This window comes from Phoenix dactylifera, chromosome 14 (genome assembly GCF_009389715.1).
Source record: "Phoenix dactylifera cultivar Barhee BC4 chromosome 14, palm_55x_up_171113_PBpolish2nd_filt_p, whole genome shotgun sequence".
Lineage (NCBI taxonomy): Eukaryota > Viridiplantae > Streptophyta > Magnoliopsida > Arecales > Arecaceae > Phoenix > Phoenix dactylifera.
This window is the reverse complement of record NC_052405.1, coordinates 14,403,778-14,422,286: the sequence shown is the minus strand read 5'-3', so window position 1 is coordinate 14,422,286 and position 18,509 is coordinate 14,403,778. Positions and strand designations below refer to the sequence as shown.

The following is an 18,509-nucleotide window of genomic DNA, read 5'->3' as shown; positions in this document are numbered from 1 at the left end:
CTCCTATAAAAGCTCCGGGGTCCCAACCACTTTCCAAATGATTCCGAGCGTCTATTCGCGGAGTAGCGGGGCCTGCTTCGGTTTCTATATCGGCCATGGTGGATTCGGTGGGGGATGAGTAGGGAAAGAGCGATTTTGACGCAATTTTTGGTGGGTTTTAGAGTGATTGCTCCGCCTTGCGCTTGATTGGGAATTGTTGGATTGGATTGGAATTGGATTTTGAGTGCATTTTGATGTGGGTTTGAAGGGTTTGTCCAGGGGGTTCTTTTCTTGGAGTGATGGAGCCTCCGAAGGGGTTCTGGGCAACTCTTTGGAGGTTTCTTCGCTTCTTGCCCTTCTTCCTTGGGCTGCTGCTTCTGGGCATCATTAAAGGTCGGTTCTTTAACCCTCGCTTCTTTCTTCTTCTTCTTCTTCTTCTTCCTCTTGTTGGTAGGTGTTGTTAGGTTTGATTTTTCTTGGAGCATATGGATTAGGTGAAGTTATTTTTCTGCTAGAGATTACACGATTGTGCGGCCATTTTTCTTCAGAAAATTATCAGTTTTCAAATTGGTTATGCTAAGTTGAAACACAAAGACACCCAAAAGAAGAAGAAGAAGATTACACTGGTTTAAAATGATTTACTTTAATGAGTTAGGCTCTGAAATGGTTTTGTTGGGTTAATTATACTGACATGGGAATTTTGACTTCACTACTGAGTTTCAAGTCTTAGCTTGATCTTGGGTTTTGAAATCATCTTTGGAGTATAAGTTTATCTTCTGTTGGTTGCAGAGGTGGCAGATTCATTTTCGGTACTGCCAGCTCCAAGTTTGAAGTTTCTCATGCTACTAGTCTATTAAGATTTTGTTGGGTACTAACTAATCCAAAAGCTATCTAGGGCCTTTGAATGAATCCATATTTGGAGTAGGATTTCATGGAGGAGTATGAAACATTAATTATGTTTTAATTATGGATAGTATCTTTAGAGCTTATACTACAGTTGCTTCGGAGTACTTAGGTTGACGAGTCCTACTATTTGAGGGTCCTATTAGTTGTTGAACTAAGATGACCAACCTGCTTACTGGACTCTAAACAATCTAATCTTGGTGAGGTCACCTGGATATCTGTTTAGGTCAGGTTGCTTGACCCAGAGCTAAATAGTTCAGGTTTGCGTCAAGGCCAAAACCCATTTCAGTAGTTAGCTAAACCAGCTGGTTTTGGTTTAGTAGAAATAAATCTGCTCATGGTGTCTCACATTCAGAATCCTGAGTTCATTTTTATACTTGAGGCTGATCACCCAAACATCAGTAAATACATTTTACAATTGGACACAAAGCAGCGACCCCATGGCCAAGATAAACATGCAAAACTTTGAACGATTTCAAAACCATGGACAGACTAATCAAACTCATGTTTCTTTGCGCTTTGTCACATATGGCTCTCTCTCTCTCTCTCTCTCTCTCTCTCTCTCTCTCTCTCTCTCTCTCTCTCTCTTTGTTTTTCTCTATTTTAATTGCCCTTAATGACTTGTCACTTCTTTTCCACAATAAGGGTTTTAATGTGTGATGATCTCAACTTCAATAATTCCATGCCCTCATTTCCTCTCCTTGTTAGCCACTTGATTAGTATTGGGTATTTCCAGGTCACAGGAAATATTGATACTCACTTACATGCAGAACGTAATTTATAAGTAATGGTAACTATTGATACTCCTTTACATGCAGGATGTAATCATTTCTCCTCTTTTCTTCTTCAGGTGCTCTGCTTTGCCCATTAGTATGTCTTATCATGACAATTGGAAATTCTGCAATCATTCTGGGTCTCTGGCCAGCACATGCCGTCTGGACTTATTACTGTATAGCAAGGTAATATATATCGCTATCTGTTCACAGTTCCTTGTGCTCTTGGTTTGTCATCTATATTGTTTGTGACATGTTAATTTTTTTCACTGGTTTTTTCAAGGCAGAACCAAACAGTTAGGACCTGTCCTAAAGCTTGTCCTTGGCACTGGTATATCAGTCATCTTAGTGTTGTGGCCACTGGCTGGCATCTCGGGAAGTATCTTATTGGGTGCTGGGTATGGCTTCCTCGCACCAGTAATGGCTACTTTTGATGCTGTTGGAGAAGGAAAGACAAATGAGTTTATCCATTGTTTTGTGGTGTGTTTTATTTGTTACTTTTTAGAATTAATTTGGATAGTCTTCAGGTATATTCTGTTTTAGAATTTCTCCAAATTTTGAGGTACTAAAAAATGTAGGATGGAACATGGAGTACAATTAAAGGATGCTTTACAGTGGTCAGGGACTTGAAAGATGTATGCTTTCACTCTTATTTCTCAATTATGGATGACCTCCGTCTACATGATCCTCCAGATGGGAAACCATATGAGATCAGGTCTGACATTTGATCTTTGTTACCCTTAATTGTCCTCTGTGTATTCTAATTTCTCTTGTTGTGCAATCTCTTGAACAGCTCTAAGTAAAACAAGAAATGTGGGAATAGCAAAAGAAAGAAAATAGATAATGTAACTTCAAATCGACATGCTTCCGATTATGTGCTTGTGAATTGTTCTTAATTTTGAAAATTGATCTTTGTTTGTTTTAACTCAATGAAAAAGCTTCAGCAAAATGCATTTAGCTTTGAGACACACATATAAATGCACAGACAAACACAAAATGACATAGGTGCCATCATGTATATGACATGATTGATTTGTGGTAGTGTCATGCAATGACTTTTGAAATAACTGAAGGCACACTGGCTGTTGCATGCAAGACTATGAGGACTGTTTGGGGGAATTTATTTTCTATTAAATTTGACACTTCTTGTAATTTTAGGCAAAGAGACAGACGATGATTTGGTTGAATATTTGGTTGATTTAGTTGCATTTGGCTGTGCAGCTTAGTATACTCCTTTAACTCTTTCTATTGTCTTTTTATGGATTTAAATTTTCATTAGCTGGATGTTGCATTTTTAAGTGTAAATTTAGCTTGAGAATGAATGCTTTATTTTCCAGTAGAAAAGAAAAGTTAAATTAGCATGGTAGGGAGGATATGGGAATATGCTTGGTCCAGAATTACCCTATGTCTGTGCAAGGTGTCTGTATATTTGGAAAAGAATGAATGTGGTAAACTATATGGTTACCAACAAGAGTAATTTATCATGTATGTACCAATATATTTCTCATGCAACTTGTAGTTTAGCTATAGCCCTTAACCCTTGTTACAAAAGATTCCTACATAGATTGACACTATGATCTTGTTTATTACTGAATAAAAAATAGCTTATATTTTGAACAATCGTTCTTATTCTATTCTAATATCAAATGTTGATTCTTTCATCATTTTTTCCTAGTGGATTTGCTTTCATCTACTTTATTCACTATCAGGACATTTTGGGGTTTCAAAAACCACCAAAATGGGGTGCAATCGGTACCATACCATTCTGGATGAAATCGGCACCAATACTTGTTGCCGAAATAGCTATACTAGTACATACCATCCATACTGACCTATGTCAGTGCATACTGGCGGTACCTTACTGACCATGCTGGTCAATATTGATGTTTTTTCAATTTTTTGAAAGATGTTAGTTTTGGTACATAGGCTTAAAAGTTAAAACTGTGGGGGATGAACTCTCTCCCCATGCACTTAGAGTGATCAGGCTTAAAAAGGGTATACATCCTCTATGAACTAGTTTGTGTTGTGGATGTTATGTTGTTTGGAAACAACTTTCATTTTTCCATGAGTGATTAGTTTTGGATAATAACCTTTTGATATTAAAATGATCTTGTTTTCTGGTAGCATTGTAATTTTACTTTTGTTCTCATCAGGGGCGGCCCAATGCATTTGGAGGCCTAAGGCGAACTCACTAAGAGAGGCCTTTTTTTTAAAAATGATAAAATATTTTAATAAGTGCAAAATGCTTTAAAAATTCATTTAAAATAATGAAGTACTTTTCAGAATTTAAACAAATGAGGAGTAAGGAGAAAAACACAAATAGCCCATATATACAACTAAATATGATCTTACAAGCCAAAACTCCAAAGCCAACCTAGGTTTTGGATTGGCTCCAAGCAAACCCAAGAAGTTCAACTTTTCAGATTCAGATCCCTGGATGGAACTTAAAACTGTGTTTATAAATATATTGCAAACCAGACTGAGATGTTCAATGTATGCTACAATTACTAAGTAGTTCTTTATAATGGATGTTTATTAGGAAGCTTCACCAGGAAAAGAAACAAACATACACTGGGTGATAACTAAAAGCAATAACAAAAGTAACATCGACATAGCAGGAAATAAGCAAAGAAACCTGTATCTTAATCTGAATATGTGAATGGTACAAAGGAAATGATACATGCTGCATTTAACCTTTTTAATGATACTGATACTTCCAAAAGAGTAGGAGGAAACAATGAATTATGTACACAACCAATATGTTCAACAACAAGGTCACAATTACGTGATTTCCTTGTTCAACCAAAACATAGGTTAGAATTAAGCCCAATGACTTTACCTGAATATTATTGCATTGGACTCCGAAGCCTTTTTCCAATCAACATAGTTTGGCAATGTCAAGAGATAGTCATTGTTCAATGCATATGTCAACAGCAAATCTTGTGCTGATAGTTCTTCAAATTGAGCATCACATAGAAGTTTCATAAAAGACCGTTGGAATTGAGTTGCAATAGCTACAACTCTGCATGTGAAAACCAATTATGAGTTAGGCAAAAACAACAAGCAAACACTAAATGGAGAATGATATGTATTTTACTTTGTAGAAAACTTCAAATCAGGAACAAAAAAATAACACAAGCATCCTATCTAAATGCATTGGGCCCTGAAATGCATTGGACCGGTGCTATATTGTCTATGAACAAATCACTGCAGCAAATTAACAAACATATGATGCGCCAACAGTAGATTGCTATATAACAATTCCAAGAGCATGGACCAGCAACAAAAAAACAAGAGATGCAGCCGATCTAACCCATACAGAGAGACCAGAGAGGGAAAGGGAAGTAAAGAAGAAAACAGATAAAAAAAATCAGATAGAACGGCAGGAGAAAAAAGAGAATCAGGGTTTTCTTTTTTATATCTTGCACTTGATCACAGAAAATCAGAAAAAAGAGAAATCAAGACTTACAGGTTACAGCTCTACAAGTTGGGCAGTGACGATAAAATTGGATGCTTCCCGTAATCCCGTTGGAACTTGGATGCTCCCAGGCCCGGCTTAGAGTTAGTGGCTGGCTAGCTGTGGAGATGACATACACCAATTCCAAGATTAAACCGCACAATAAAATACAGAAAAAAAGAGGAAAAGCGGAAAAAATCCTTGGGCCGGGGATTGGTGTGCAGCGTGCAGTGTTAAGCAGAAAAAAAATACAGAAAAATCCTGCTAGCCTTCGGATGTGAAGCTGTGCAGTGTTAAGCAGAAAAAAAAAAGAAAAAAACTGTGCAGTGGGTGGCAGAGCGGGGCCTTCCTTGGGCCGGGATAGTCCCGTTAGTACGTATCTGTCCAATAGGAAATCAGGATAATAGGACTCCTACGAGACCCCAGTTCTCTCTTGAACTGGGATGTCTCGACTGTTCCAATCTGTCTTAGGCATGCTGTTGCATTCTGATGCTTGGAATGCACCAGGATGGTCGCAATGTACTGGCATACATTTTTTTTTTATGTTTTCCGTTTTTATTCTTGTTGTTCTTTGCTGTCTTAGTCTATCCTAACTGTATCATCCTCGTCTGATATTCATTTTCTCAAAAGCAAACTAAGACGGGGCCCCATACTGAATTTAAATTCGTGTTCGAGGGTTTAATTGCCAACATCAACACCTATCCTGGTTTAGTCTTGGGTTGATATGGTACTAGGATGAGTTGGGGTTGGACCAAGATGGACTACCATGGTCATCAGCAATAAGAATGAAAATGAAAAAGGTTAAAAAAAAAAAAAAAGGCATCTCGGATATCAGGCTGTCCCAAGTGCCAAACTGTAAGGATGCAACCATCCTGGTCCATTCCAACTGAGATGGTTGGAACATCCCAATTCAAGAGAGAATCAGCATTCCATATCCATCCCAGGTACCAGTCTGCAATCAGAATGGTAAGGTATTGACAGGGCAGTGGCTTATAAAAACTGGTGGGTGATATGCTTGAAGTTGTTTACGCAATCAGCAGAATTTATTGAGGAAGACACTAGAATGTCATGTGATAATCAAACCACCTATTCATTTTGGGTCCAGAAATTCACGAAATAAAAACTATATGGAGCCTGTGGCTTCAGCCAATTGTTATTAACAGGCTAGCAGTTGATATCCTTACCGAATCACTTGATGTTATTTAATTGTTTCTAGAAACTAAAGTCTGTAAGTCATGTATTTGATTATAAGATGTTTTCTAGACCCATTATCAGGGCCAATCACTTTCAAGGTTGTAGCCTTTTTGTTACCCAACTACACTATCATATGTTTCTTGGTCAGTCCAACCCGCCATCCTGGTGACTGGCCTATGTGCTGATAAAAAAAAAAAAAAGGAGCACTCTATTTTGTTACTCCAACAGAAACCTGCCGGTGCTTTTTCTCCTCCATTCTGTCCCTTATTCTCCCGACTACTCCACTTAACTTCTTGTTTGTTCTTTCGGCTGTTCCATCAATTGTCATCCTTTTTCTCTTTTCCATTTTCCGAACATATATTAGTTAAGGGGAGAAGGAGATTTTTTCCAGTTAAGGGATATAAGTTGCTGAGTCTTGTTTAATCAGATAGAAGACCGTGCCTGATAAGTTTGTGGATTTTTAGATCTTGAAATGAATTGTCTTCATCTGACAGGAAGTATATGCACGCACAACATGCGGTATTGAAGAACTGAAGTACTAAGTGTCATGCCCGCTCCCATCAGGGGCTGGCACAGTAAGTACCATACTGTATTATGCAATGCCAGGCAAGTTTCTGAGGCTCATGGAAAAAGCAAAGTAGGTCCATGACCAATATGGACTGGCACAGAGCGATATGTGTCATAGAAGGGTATGTACCCTTGTATAGTGTATAGTGCCTTATCTTGGCAGTGCAAGACATGTAGTATGGATAAGCTGGCATGACATGATACTTTGATTATTGTGGTATTAATAAATGCAAGCTCTGTTTTGTTAAAACAAGTGGTGCAGTGACTATGTCATGTGCATAGGATTGACACCTGATGAATTCTTTTGCTTTTATAAGTTTATTCACTGGATTCATGGGGCTGATGCTCAAATGAAAGACTTGCACTATTTGCTCCAAACTTGGCTCCTCAATCTTCTTAAGTTTCAGCATGCTGGCTTGCTGTACTAATGTCTTGATGAGATGATACAGACGCCTGTTATTGATAGGGTATAAAAGAATGACAGAACTAGTTAATTTAATTGTAACAGTGTCAAAATGTTCAAATAAGGAATCACCACTGGCATCAACACCAAGTCTTTTCCAAGAAATGGGGTGATTGACTATAAAGCACAGCCTCGTGGATAACATGTGCAATTCTTTCTGATTGAACATCAAATTTAAGTCAATTTTCAGTTCTTTAAGAATTTGTTTTGAATCCTTGGCCCAGGTGACTTCAGGCAGATTGGGGGCTTGTGGCAGCCTCCTTCTTCATATATTCGATGATAGACAATAATCAATTTCATAGAGGACCAACTGCATAAATGCAAGTAATCAAACCATGACTGGGTCTGGAAAAATGATACTTCAAAGTTCAAAGTACAAGAGATTGTCTACAATTGTTTCCTTTCTGTACTTATGATCCCAGAAATTTCATTATGATCAGATATTGCCAACATTAAGCTTGGCCAGCCAAATATTCAAACTTTTCAAAATTTTCAGAGTAATAATTATAAGAAATATCTAGCAATTATTCTTTCCATTTTTTAGTATGATTTATAGGCCAGACTAGTCTAGGGGGCTTTTTGGGTATCACTTGAACTTGTTGGAAATAGCTTCCTATATGAATGGAAAAATGGAATGATGTTTGGTAGATTGAATGATTAGTAATTTTCTGTTTTTGCAATTCATAGCGGCATGGAGGATAGGAGCAAGGGAGGAATAGGTAAATGGGTCAAGAATTTAACACCATCACTTACCAATATTTTCTTCTAATCAGTAAGTTATAAGCTCAAAATAGCCCATCTTGATAGATAGAAGCGTTGGTCTGACACAATGCCATTAAAGTGTGAATCTTGGTTTATCTAGCCAAAAGCCAAAATATGTGTTTGGTTTTCCTATCAGCTGTGCACACTAATATATCGGGCTTTCAATTGATGCATCAATCTCATTATGACCTGGAGTAAATGTCAGTATCATAGACATGCATCCTTAGGCATAAGACAACATAGTGAAGGCTACACTTTCCTTGAAGTGCTAAAAAACAAAGTTATGGGTAGAATCACAAATATCAATTGTAAATTTAGGAGCCCAGGTCTGTGGTCTCTAGGGTTGCAACTCAGGCAGCTTGGGTCTAACCCAAACCAACTAGGATATCTCCCAACCCTAGCCTGACAATCCTACCTTGGGTTAGAATTTCTCCAGTCCAACCTAAACCAACCTTATACTAAGCTAAATTCAGGTTGGGTTAGGTTAGTGTTGGGTTGGTTTAGGCCATGTTAATTATGTTAGTTTGAGCTGAATAGGAATTTAAAATAGGGAAAATTTGGGTACAATTTTGTTGGATTAATATTTGATTGATTGAGGCATCAATCATTCATCATATTTGATGATACACGATGTTATAATTTAATAGAACTAAGCTGTAGTTAATATAAAACATACAAATAATTTATTCAAAACACTAATATGAAATATGGATATATTAATTTATATGAAACATTAATATGACTTGTCTATTTGTTTACTTGTTTTGTTAAGTTGGGTGGCTTGGCTTGACTTGGGTTTGGCTTGGGGTTTGGGTCAGGATTGGGTCTAAGCTAAACCATAACCCAACCCAACTTGAGGTTTGGCAGGGATTTTTGAGCCTAACCCAAATTTATAAAACCTTCACCCAAGGTCCGCCGTACCGATTGTACCGACATACCGGTGGACGTCGATATCGGTACGGTACCGAATCGAACCGGTACTGTACTGGCGAAGACCAAAAAAAAAAATGCCACAGAATGGCATTGAGTATCCCGCGTGGGCGCGCTGCTCAGCCTGCTGGCGCGGTTCCTTGTGCTGGGAACTGCGCTCGCGCGCAGTTCCCAATGCGGGAAACCACCTCGGCGCGGGGCGCGCTGCCCTGCGTGCGAGGGCGCTCGCACTTGGGCTGGTGCTAACCGGCCTGGTTCGCATCAGTACCGGCTTGTACCGTGTGGACCGGTGCTCGTCGACACCAGTTCGGTACAGGCTGAACCGAGGAACCGGTCGGTTCAGCATACCATGCCTTAACCCGACCCTACTTAATGAGTGGGTTAGGCAAGTTGAGTTCCGGCTGACCCACAATCTGGGTTGTGCCCCTAGTGTTGTCTAGGCAGATTTTTGAGTATCACATTGTTTTACTTGGATGGAGGACACAATTTTGTTGATTTGAGTCAAATACAGGGCCTATTTTGTTATGTATTGCATTACTTCAGGACTAGCTAGTTTTTAGGCCAAGGCAAGTCTTAAACAGACCTAGGTTTTGTCTCTGCAGCAAAGCCAGATTTTGAAGGGATTATCTTGGCTTTTGACAACCCTATAAAATTAATATTAAGCCAAATCCCTACCAAATTTCCAATTACAGCCCATCTAAAATAGTGAACTTCATTGCCACATTTTGAGTCAACCATAGCCAAAGCATTTGCGCGCACGTGCTCTCCCAGTTGCTAGATTAGACAAGTAACTTTACCTAAACTGAGGTGGCATGCTCAACCTGTTTGTTTTCTTGTTCCCCCTTCTTTCCTTATCTTTAACCAAACATATGTCCTTGAGAAATGCTTTTTCTTTAATATAGAAATCATGTTGGCAGAGGCCTTACCGTGCAACATGGTATCATTTTTTTAAGCATGCCTTTTCCTTACTGCATTTTTATATCTAGGAAGTGAATCTTGTTATTTTGTCAAAGAACCAAAATTAGCTTGGGATCTTATATCATTCATCAGTACACTTAGCTTTTTGGCACTCTCTCCCTCTGGTTTTGTAATTTGGCTGAATAAAGTAGTTTGGCTAATAGGACTTCACCTTGATATCTTCCAGACTGCACTCTATTCCTGGTTCTTTTTTAGTTGGTCTACTTGGAATCATGATTGATGTGCCAGTGATCACAATAATTGCCATATGCAAGAGCCCATACATGCTCATCAAAGGATGGAATCGGTTGTTTCATGATCTCGTAGGCCGAGAGGGACCATTTCTAGAGACTGCTTGTGTGCCATTTGCTGGTCTTGCTATACTCCTCTGGCCATTAGCAGTTGCAGGAGCAGTTGCAGCCTCCATCATGTCAAGTTTTCCACTAGGTGCATATGCAGCTGTTGTTGCTTATCAGGTTTGATTTGTTTACTAGACCATTATATTTAGCTAATATATATCTTGTGCCATTGATACATATTTTTCTGGATGAGGTTTATCTAACCATGTTTGACCTACATCATTGCATTATCCATATTCAATTTGTGAAAGACATATGAATAAGTACTTTTTTTTTTTAATTTCACATTTTGGAAATGCCTACCGAAACTCAAATTTTTGATGCTCCAGGAGTCCTCAATTCACATGGGGCTTTGCTACATCATTGCTTCCTTGTCTATGTTTGATGAATACAGTAATGACATACTTGACTTGCCAGAAGGGTCTTGGTTTCCAAGGTGCTGCTCGAATTCTCATTTGCTCATTCTCCAGAAGCTTTCAGTAAAACACTGACTAGCCATTGTTCATGGATATTCTAGGCCTCAGTATCGAAAGAAGGAATTGTTACATGCAAGCTCTTTCTCCAGGCCTACCTCTTCTCGTCGGGAAAAACAGGAAGGAAAGAGCCCTCCTTCACGTGCTACATCGTTCAAAAATAGCATCCGCGAATTGAAGCCATTCAAGGTAACATATTTAGACATGCAGTAACCATGCCTATTATTATTATGTCAGCTCAGGTTTCAACTTCACCTGAGCATTTGACTCCACTTTTTTGGATCCCTGGACTGTCCTGCCTATGAGAGAAAGGAACTTTGTATTTAACTTTTTTTTCTGAAAAATGAGTCACCGTGGGTCCCTTGCCTTGGATCATAACCGTCAATGTGGATCAACTTAATATTACCAGAGTTCATCCAACCTTTTAGAATTTAAAAAATTTAAAAAATTTAAAAAGAAGATGACACCAAGGAATGGAGTTGTATCTCAACCATAGGGAGCTCCCCTCGCTCCCTTGTATTTACTTGCATAGATTCCATAACTTTTTATCTTCTCTCCTTACCCATAACCATGATACGCACCTCTCTCTTTTTAACAAAGGGTTTGCTTCTATCAGTTTAGCTGTTCCTTTCTTGGAGTACTAATAAAGGTACATAGAAGGGCAACCAATGCAGGAGGCTCTCACCATTGCTGGTCTAAGCACTGTGATATGTACAAAGCCTTAACCTCACATGTGGAGAGACTGTTTCCATATTTGAAACCCGCGACTCCTAGGTAACAATAGAGCAACCATACCATTGCACCAAGGCTCACCCTCTAAAGGTATATATATTAAAATTTGGAGTACTATAATCGGTTGAAAGAAAAGGAGGAAAAAAGAAAAGAACACTATTATCAAACATTGTATAAATGAATTTGGGATCATAGCCATCCCTGCTGCATGAATCTTAGCCAGCGTGCATCAGACATGTCAAAATCTGGTGCATATGGATTGAAACTCAATGTTCTGCCAAACTGTAAAATTGAATCAGTTTAGTCTGTAATAAAACAGAACCACCACTTTTTAATTGGTGGGCTTGGTCCATTTGCAAACAACCAATGGAAGTGCCCAGCAAGAGATGCTCAGTGACGGCTGGGACGTTCAGTTATATTCCTTAAGGTCCTGGTTTTGAATCTTGGTGGTGGCATACCCACCATATTTCTATTAAGAAACTAAAGAATGGAAGAAATATCCTCGGCCTGTATCAATGCCTTTAGAGTTCAGGTTACCATGAGTGGTCAATCTCTGCATCGTTGTCTTCATATGGCCCGGTACTTTAAATGTGGAATTTATGAGAGCTGACTAAAGGTACTGTTATAGTTACTTGAACACCTATTCTCGGAGTGTAAGCGCTATGGTGACAATTTGGTGTCTGAAGGAGTCATAACCTTGGAAGATATTGAAGAAGCCAGATCCGGCAAGGGTGGAAGCAGAACAGTAAGCATAGGTTTGCCAGCATACTCCATCCTTCAGGCACTTTTGGAGTCTGCAAAGGCCAATACAGATGGTCTAGTGTTGAGTAAGAGAGGCATCACCTTCTGTTTACTTCACTAATAAATCAGATCTTTACTAGATTAATTTGCTTTATTTTATGTATTTGATTTGTTCATCTTTGATTTCAGGTGACAACACACTGATAACCATTGATAATAGACCGAAAGATAGATTTTTTGATTGGTTCTTTGATCCTTTAATGATCATCAAGGAGCAGATCAAGGCTGAGAAATTTTCAGAAGAGGAAGAGAACTATTTGTCCAAATTGGTCTTGTTACTTGGTGATTCCAAGCGATTGAAGAATCTTAATGCTCAATCTCCCCAACTAAACGAGCGGAGGCGTGCTGAAATCAATGCATTTGCTAGAAGGTATCAAGGAATTCTGGTGAATGGTCGCTATTTTTTTTCTATCTTGTTATCCTAGACATTTATTTTCTTTCAATTACAAGGCTGCAAGGAATCACCAAATCTATATCGAGATATCCGACGGCCAAACGCCGATTTGATGACCTTGTGAAGTCTCTCTCTGAAGAGCTGGAAAAGAAGATGAGAGGGAGTCAGTCTGTTAATGGATCTCCACAGACTCAAAGGTCACGAAGTGGCGCTACCCGGTTGTTTAGCCAAAAGTCGACCGGAAAGAAAGCAAGCATCCAAGGTGACAATCAAGGGGCATAGTTGGCAATTATCGGACCACCAGTTGTATGACGAGGTTGTGTCGTTTGTTTATTATCACCAATACTATTTGTGTATGTTCGCCAATCAAAACCATTTGGTGTATCTTTTCAGGAAGCTAATTTGTATATCCAATGTGATTATATTTGTTTTATATTCATTTAAATAATTTTGGTTCTCAAAATCCTGTAAACTGAACATGCCGTGGATGTTTTGGTTCCAGCCTTGAATCTTGTCTAAATCTTATTGCGATGTGGGTATGCAAGAGTCAGTGCATTTACACGGTTTCTTGGAGTAATCAGCTCTCGTTTGCAAGGTTCACATTAAAAATTTGATGTCCACTTTGATTCAATTGGCAGTTTTCTGAGTTCCAGCAGTTTTATATCGGTTTTGATGTTTAAGGTGAAGCAGCCTATTTGGGGGCTGCATTGACCTTCACTCTGGTATAATGTTTCCAATAAATGGCATCTTTCCTGGTAACGTCAGTAATTTGTTTGGCAGCTTGGTTAAAAGATAAATGCATCCAGAGAAGGTCAGTAAGAGCCCGTTAACTTTATGCATCAAGCTTACCTGATGATTCCGTTCTGGTTGGTCGTTAAGAAATCTCGTACCATGATCTGCCAGCCATTGGATTCTTTATCGAATTCTTTGACCCTTGTGATAGATTTTCCACCGTGATGGTTACCAAAACGAAAATATCCATGTTAAGATAGAATTTTGAGAGCAAAATAATTTGAGTAATGGAAGAGATCAGTCTACAGTTTTCCATAAGCCCCTAATGATTTAAAAGGATAATTTGACCCGCTACTGACCAATTTAATTACTTTGTTTGGATAAGCTTCGGAGACAAAATCCATCATATATGTAAAATTCAATCGTCCTGAATTTATAAGATATAATTTCTAATTTGGAAAAAATTTAGTGCGATGTAGAACTCGACATCTAACTTTTTTTTTAATATAAAAATTTAAAAAATATTTTATTACTTCTGATAATTTTCTTTTTTAAAATTAAAAGAAAAATTTAGTCCAACTTAAGATGGACTCTAGTAGAATAAAAAGAATGTTTTTATTCTCTTTAGACTCTAAAAGGAGACCAGAAGAGGAGACCGACTCAAATAAAAAAAAAGGACCTTTATAAAATAGTAGACCTCGCACCGTCGCACGTCTCTTTTAGCTAAGAATTCAATTCAAATAAAGATCTCACTAGTATAAATATAGAATATATAATTTTGAAGAGAGATAGATAAATTGAAAGTAAACAACATAGACTCTACTTTTCATCCAATCGAATGAAAGGAGTGAAAGTAAATAGCATAGATTCTAATTTCCTCCTGTAATATACAGCTTATGGGTCATAAAAAACCAATAAAAGTAAAGACTTATGACCCCTCTTTTAAAAATTCTTATTATTTATTATTTTATTTAAAAGATTCAAGTGAAAAACTTGAAAGAAATCCTTCATCAGATCAACTAAATACTCTTCACAGTACACTGAACTCCTTACTGCCTCTATCTCATCACGTTTATGTGAACATTTTCCAACAAGAGCGCTCTTAGGTTCTCCAAAGAACCTCCCTCAAAACTGAAAAAAATTCAGTAGTCATATGAGGTAAAATATCTAGGGATTAATAGCATATTCGGGCCAAAATGCCAACTTTTTCCTGGTGGTTCCTAAAAAGGATAGCCTATGGTTTCTTCAGGGATGTGTAGGGTGAGATGAATTTTGAAAATGCCATCCTATACTTATGATTCGCCAACAAAAGATGAATCACTATCAATTTAAAACCTCAACCAGCATCACAGAATACATGAATACAAGCTCTAATCCTCATAATTTACTGGCTGTCAAAAGTTGGTGCAAGAGCAAGGTGAAACAAAATTAGAGCAGAACAACTCTCTGATTCTCTGCAGGGCCACAGAAACCAGGTGTCCTAGGTGGTGGAGGACCGCAGTAGATTCACTCACAAAACTGCAAAGCATTTTATGGTGCGGTATAGTCGGGTTGAGTTTCGAGGACTATATCAACAGGCTGGCTTTCAGAGTCAGCTTGTGATTGAGATGCCAAAAGTTTCGCCTTCTTGTAGCTGCTTGAACTTCTCAGGATCGTGCCTAAAGGCATATTCTTTTTGGATGCATTCGATCTGGTCAAATAAAAGGCAGCAAGGTAAATAACAAATTAATTATTAACTGGAGAAAAATATTAGAATATGAGAAAATCCTTTTACATATTTATTATAACTAGAAAATTAGGAAGCATATCCATGGTTACTTTCAGAAATGTGAAATCAATTACAGGGTAAGAACGTTTTGCCCTTCTGCAAGCATGTACTCAAGCTGGCTAACAACAGCCACCTACTCTTAGCCTCTACGGAACCGTAGGTAAAACTCATAATGTGTATAACTAGCCAAATGCAAGGACTACATTTTATTCAGTTTTACACGCTTGGTCCGAAAAAATGACATTATTCCAGGTGGTCTGCTTGAAGTTCCCACTGTTATTTCGAATGGTAGCAGGCAACAGTAAAAGTCTACAAGACTATACCATTATAAAATTCCTAGTGCCAAATAAAAATTTTTAGCTGTAATACATTGAGCAAAGGCAAGAAAGCATGTGATAGTATCTCCATATGTGTGTACAAATGCAGCCAGACTCACTCTCTCCATCCCTCATGCCCGCACGCGCGAGCACAGAGCAAAATGCTAATAGGTTTACTATATCCAGGGACAACCAGATATGCACGAAATTTGTGTCAGAAGCTTTTATACTTCCAATGGCTCGGCCAACCATTGCTTTCCTTTCATAAGGTTTCCAATTGTCTAAAAAGTAAGACTTTTCTTGAATACATATGTTTCTGACAATAAGCAGTAACTTGCCAAATTCCAGATATGCTAATGACAAAATCTGGAAGAGCCGGTTAAAAACATGATACTGAAAGAAGATAAATATTGAATAGTAATAAATTATGCTATAGTACTTCTATGCTATGAGACATAATCAAGAAAAAAAAGGGAACAACAAAGTTTCAAATAATAACATACAGGTTGAGGGATAAAATTTATGCCTCTGGCTAAAATAAAAATCACATGTTGCAAGGCCATCATCTTTGCAAGTGTTGCAATGCAAATGGATGTAATTGTGCAAAAGGATGTAATAGTGCTGAGTTTAATGATGTTGCGATTCTACCTGTCCAAAATAATATCATCAGGTCCACAGAATGAACATTGGTGCCAAGGAAGCATCGAGACTTTGAATCACATACCATGTCCTTATAGTTTCTGTATTGGATACTGATACTTGTGAGATACTTACTGAATATGTCTCTGATACTCATGTTAAGTATCTTATTTTTTAAAATTTTAAAAGGAAAAAAGAAAAAAACTTTAGCTACTTCCCGGATATACTTTAGATACTTCCTTGATACCTCCAAAAATAAGGGGGGATCAATTTTGTATTCTATTGATATTACTATTGAAATATAAATTTGGATCATGATCTATGAAATAATAACTAATAACGAGCATGTAAAAGTTAACAATACAATGCAAAATATGGAATATGTTATTTTGATAGACCACTGTGCTTTGTGTATGCCTTTTTTATATACTTACATATGTGTCTATGTACTTATGCACGTATATATGTACAAAATACATACACACACACACGCGCGCGCACACACACACACACACACACAGATAGGCATATATACATATATGTGTGTATGTATTCCTTGATGTATCCTAGCCATAGAGTATCCTACTTTCTCAAGATTTGTTGTATCACATATTAGTATCGTGTCATTTGCTTCATAGAGCAAATGAAACGGCACTAGGATTGCCACATGAACTACTATCTCGATCTCTTACATCCTTTTTTCACCAATAAAATAATATAGTTATCCTCATTCTTTTATATTTGATCAATTTATTGCATCTCTTTCTTCTCCACTCAGTTTTGGTACTAGCAAGTTACAACTTGGTACTTCCTTTTTTTCCTTTCGATACTCTAACATCCTATTATTTACAATCCTGTCAACTGATTCTTTGAATCCTGATGTAGCACCTCTTCCGACTATTGCTCGTCTCTATTACTAAACCAGTTATTTTCTCTTCAGTCCACCTAGCCAGAGCATCTCTCTCATCAAAAACATAATCCTAAAAAAAATATTTGGATATTCATGTGCCTAATGTTGTTTTTTTTTTTTTTACCTCAAAGTCATGGTACAGTCAATAAAGGAAAATCATTGTTAGATTTCTCGCAAACAATCTATTTGGAGGATGAAACGGTTTTGAGCATTCTCCCACAATGCTATTTAATGAAATGAAAGGTTTTGTCCTCTCTATCAACTCAAAACATGTGTTATGGGTATCAATAACCTGGGGCATGCAGACATGGATTTCCCAGGGATTGACTTGTGGCTGAGACTAGCTAGAGGAAGCAAAATTGGAGGTGATTTTTGATCTAGGAAGCAGGGTGAATAATTTTGTTCAGCAACATAAAAAACTTGCTTTTGGGCAGCCTTGTGTCATCAATAAATTTCTTGGCGAGTAGACTAAGATTCCTATGTAGCAATGAGGCCTGAAATTCTGCAGTGTAGAAAGCTTGGGTAGAAAGAGAGAAGAGACCAAATGACAAAATGAGTGTAGCAAAAATGAAATGTTGAGATAAATGTGTAGTAAAATATCGGCTTCAGAAATGAATACAAAGAAAGATGCACTAGAGTTGTACACACTAGAGCAAAAAATAGTGGAGAGCTGATTAATGATATGGCAAGGGCAACAAATATCTTACGAAAACCAATTGTTAGGAAATGTCGTGGACTCAAAAAAAATGAAAGATTATAAGAGAATCATGCACATTTTTGTGAAAGGGAAGCTCCTTAAAAACTGGTTCCTTCAAGCAAGAAATCACAAAGCTAGTTGCCATGAAATGGCAAAACCAATGGACACCAAGCCTCAACAGTCAAGAGAAAAACAGGGAACAGTTTTAGCAACAAAGTGGAAAGACTTGATCTCCATGGCAAGTTTGCATTCACAGTGAAATATATCTTTTATATGATTTTTTAAGAATTCAAAAAGTGCTTGACTAACTTAGTATCATCCTTTTCTACTATTCCACCTCTACAAAGAAATTTTTGCATAGTCTCCCCCCCCCCCCTCCTCTCTCCATAAGGATATTTTTATGTACTTTGCGCAAGGACAGAGTACACCTAAAAAAAACATCAGGAGTTCATAATAATTTGACTATTAGTTGGGTAACACCAAGGAAAACAATGGGGATCAGGTGGTAGATCTAAGTTTATTCACAGAATAAAGCATCATGTTGTGTAATCCCACAGTCATCTGACAGCAAATGATTATGATTCATATCAGTCAAAGAGCCTTTTTTTCAATATGAGATGCTTGTTTAGTAATTAGCAGGCCTTTTTTTAGTTGGGCTTATTTCCTCACTGACCTGCTAGCATACCAATCAATTCCAATGCC

General features: G+C 37.8%; 1 protein-coding gene and 1 long non-coding RNA gene across 2 annotated transcripts; one reads left to right on the top strand and one right to left on the bottom strand.

Moving 5' to 3' along the window:
* The first annotated feature begins 33 nt into the window (after positions 1-33).
* Positions 34-13,259, top strand: LOC103711597 (uncharacterized membrane protein At3g27390-like). The gene is made up of 10 exons (XM_008797810.4): positions 34-372; positions 1,733-1,841; positions 1,943-2,135; positions 2,234-2,370; positions 10,173-10,461; positions 10,674-10,780; positions 10,862-11,006; positions 12,178-12,376; positions 12,480-12,720; positions 12,801-13,259. The coding sequence occupies exons 1-10, from the start codon at positions 279-281 to the stop codon at positions 13,024-13,026; spliced, it is 1,740 nt and encodes a 579-aa protein (XP_008796032.2). The 5' UTR covers positions 34-278; the 3' UTR covers positions 13,027-13,259.
* Positions 13,260-14,768: 1,509 nt separating this feature from the next.
* On the bottom strand, positions 14,769-18,502 carry LOC120113074. Its single transcript, XR_005514911.1, has 2 exons — positions 16,210-18,502; positions 14,769-15,166 (listed from the first exon to the last, which is right to left on the bottom strand). It is a non-coding gene; the product is annotated as an uncharacterized LOC120113074 (long non-coding RNA).
* Between the last annotated feature and the right edge of the window lie 7 nt (positions 18,503-18,509).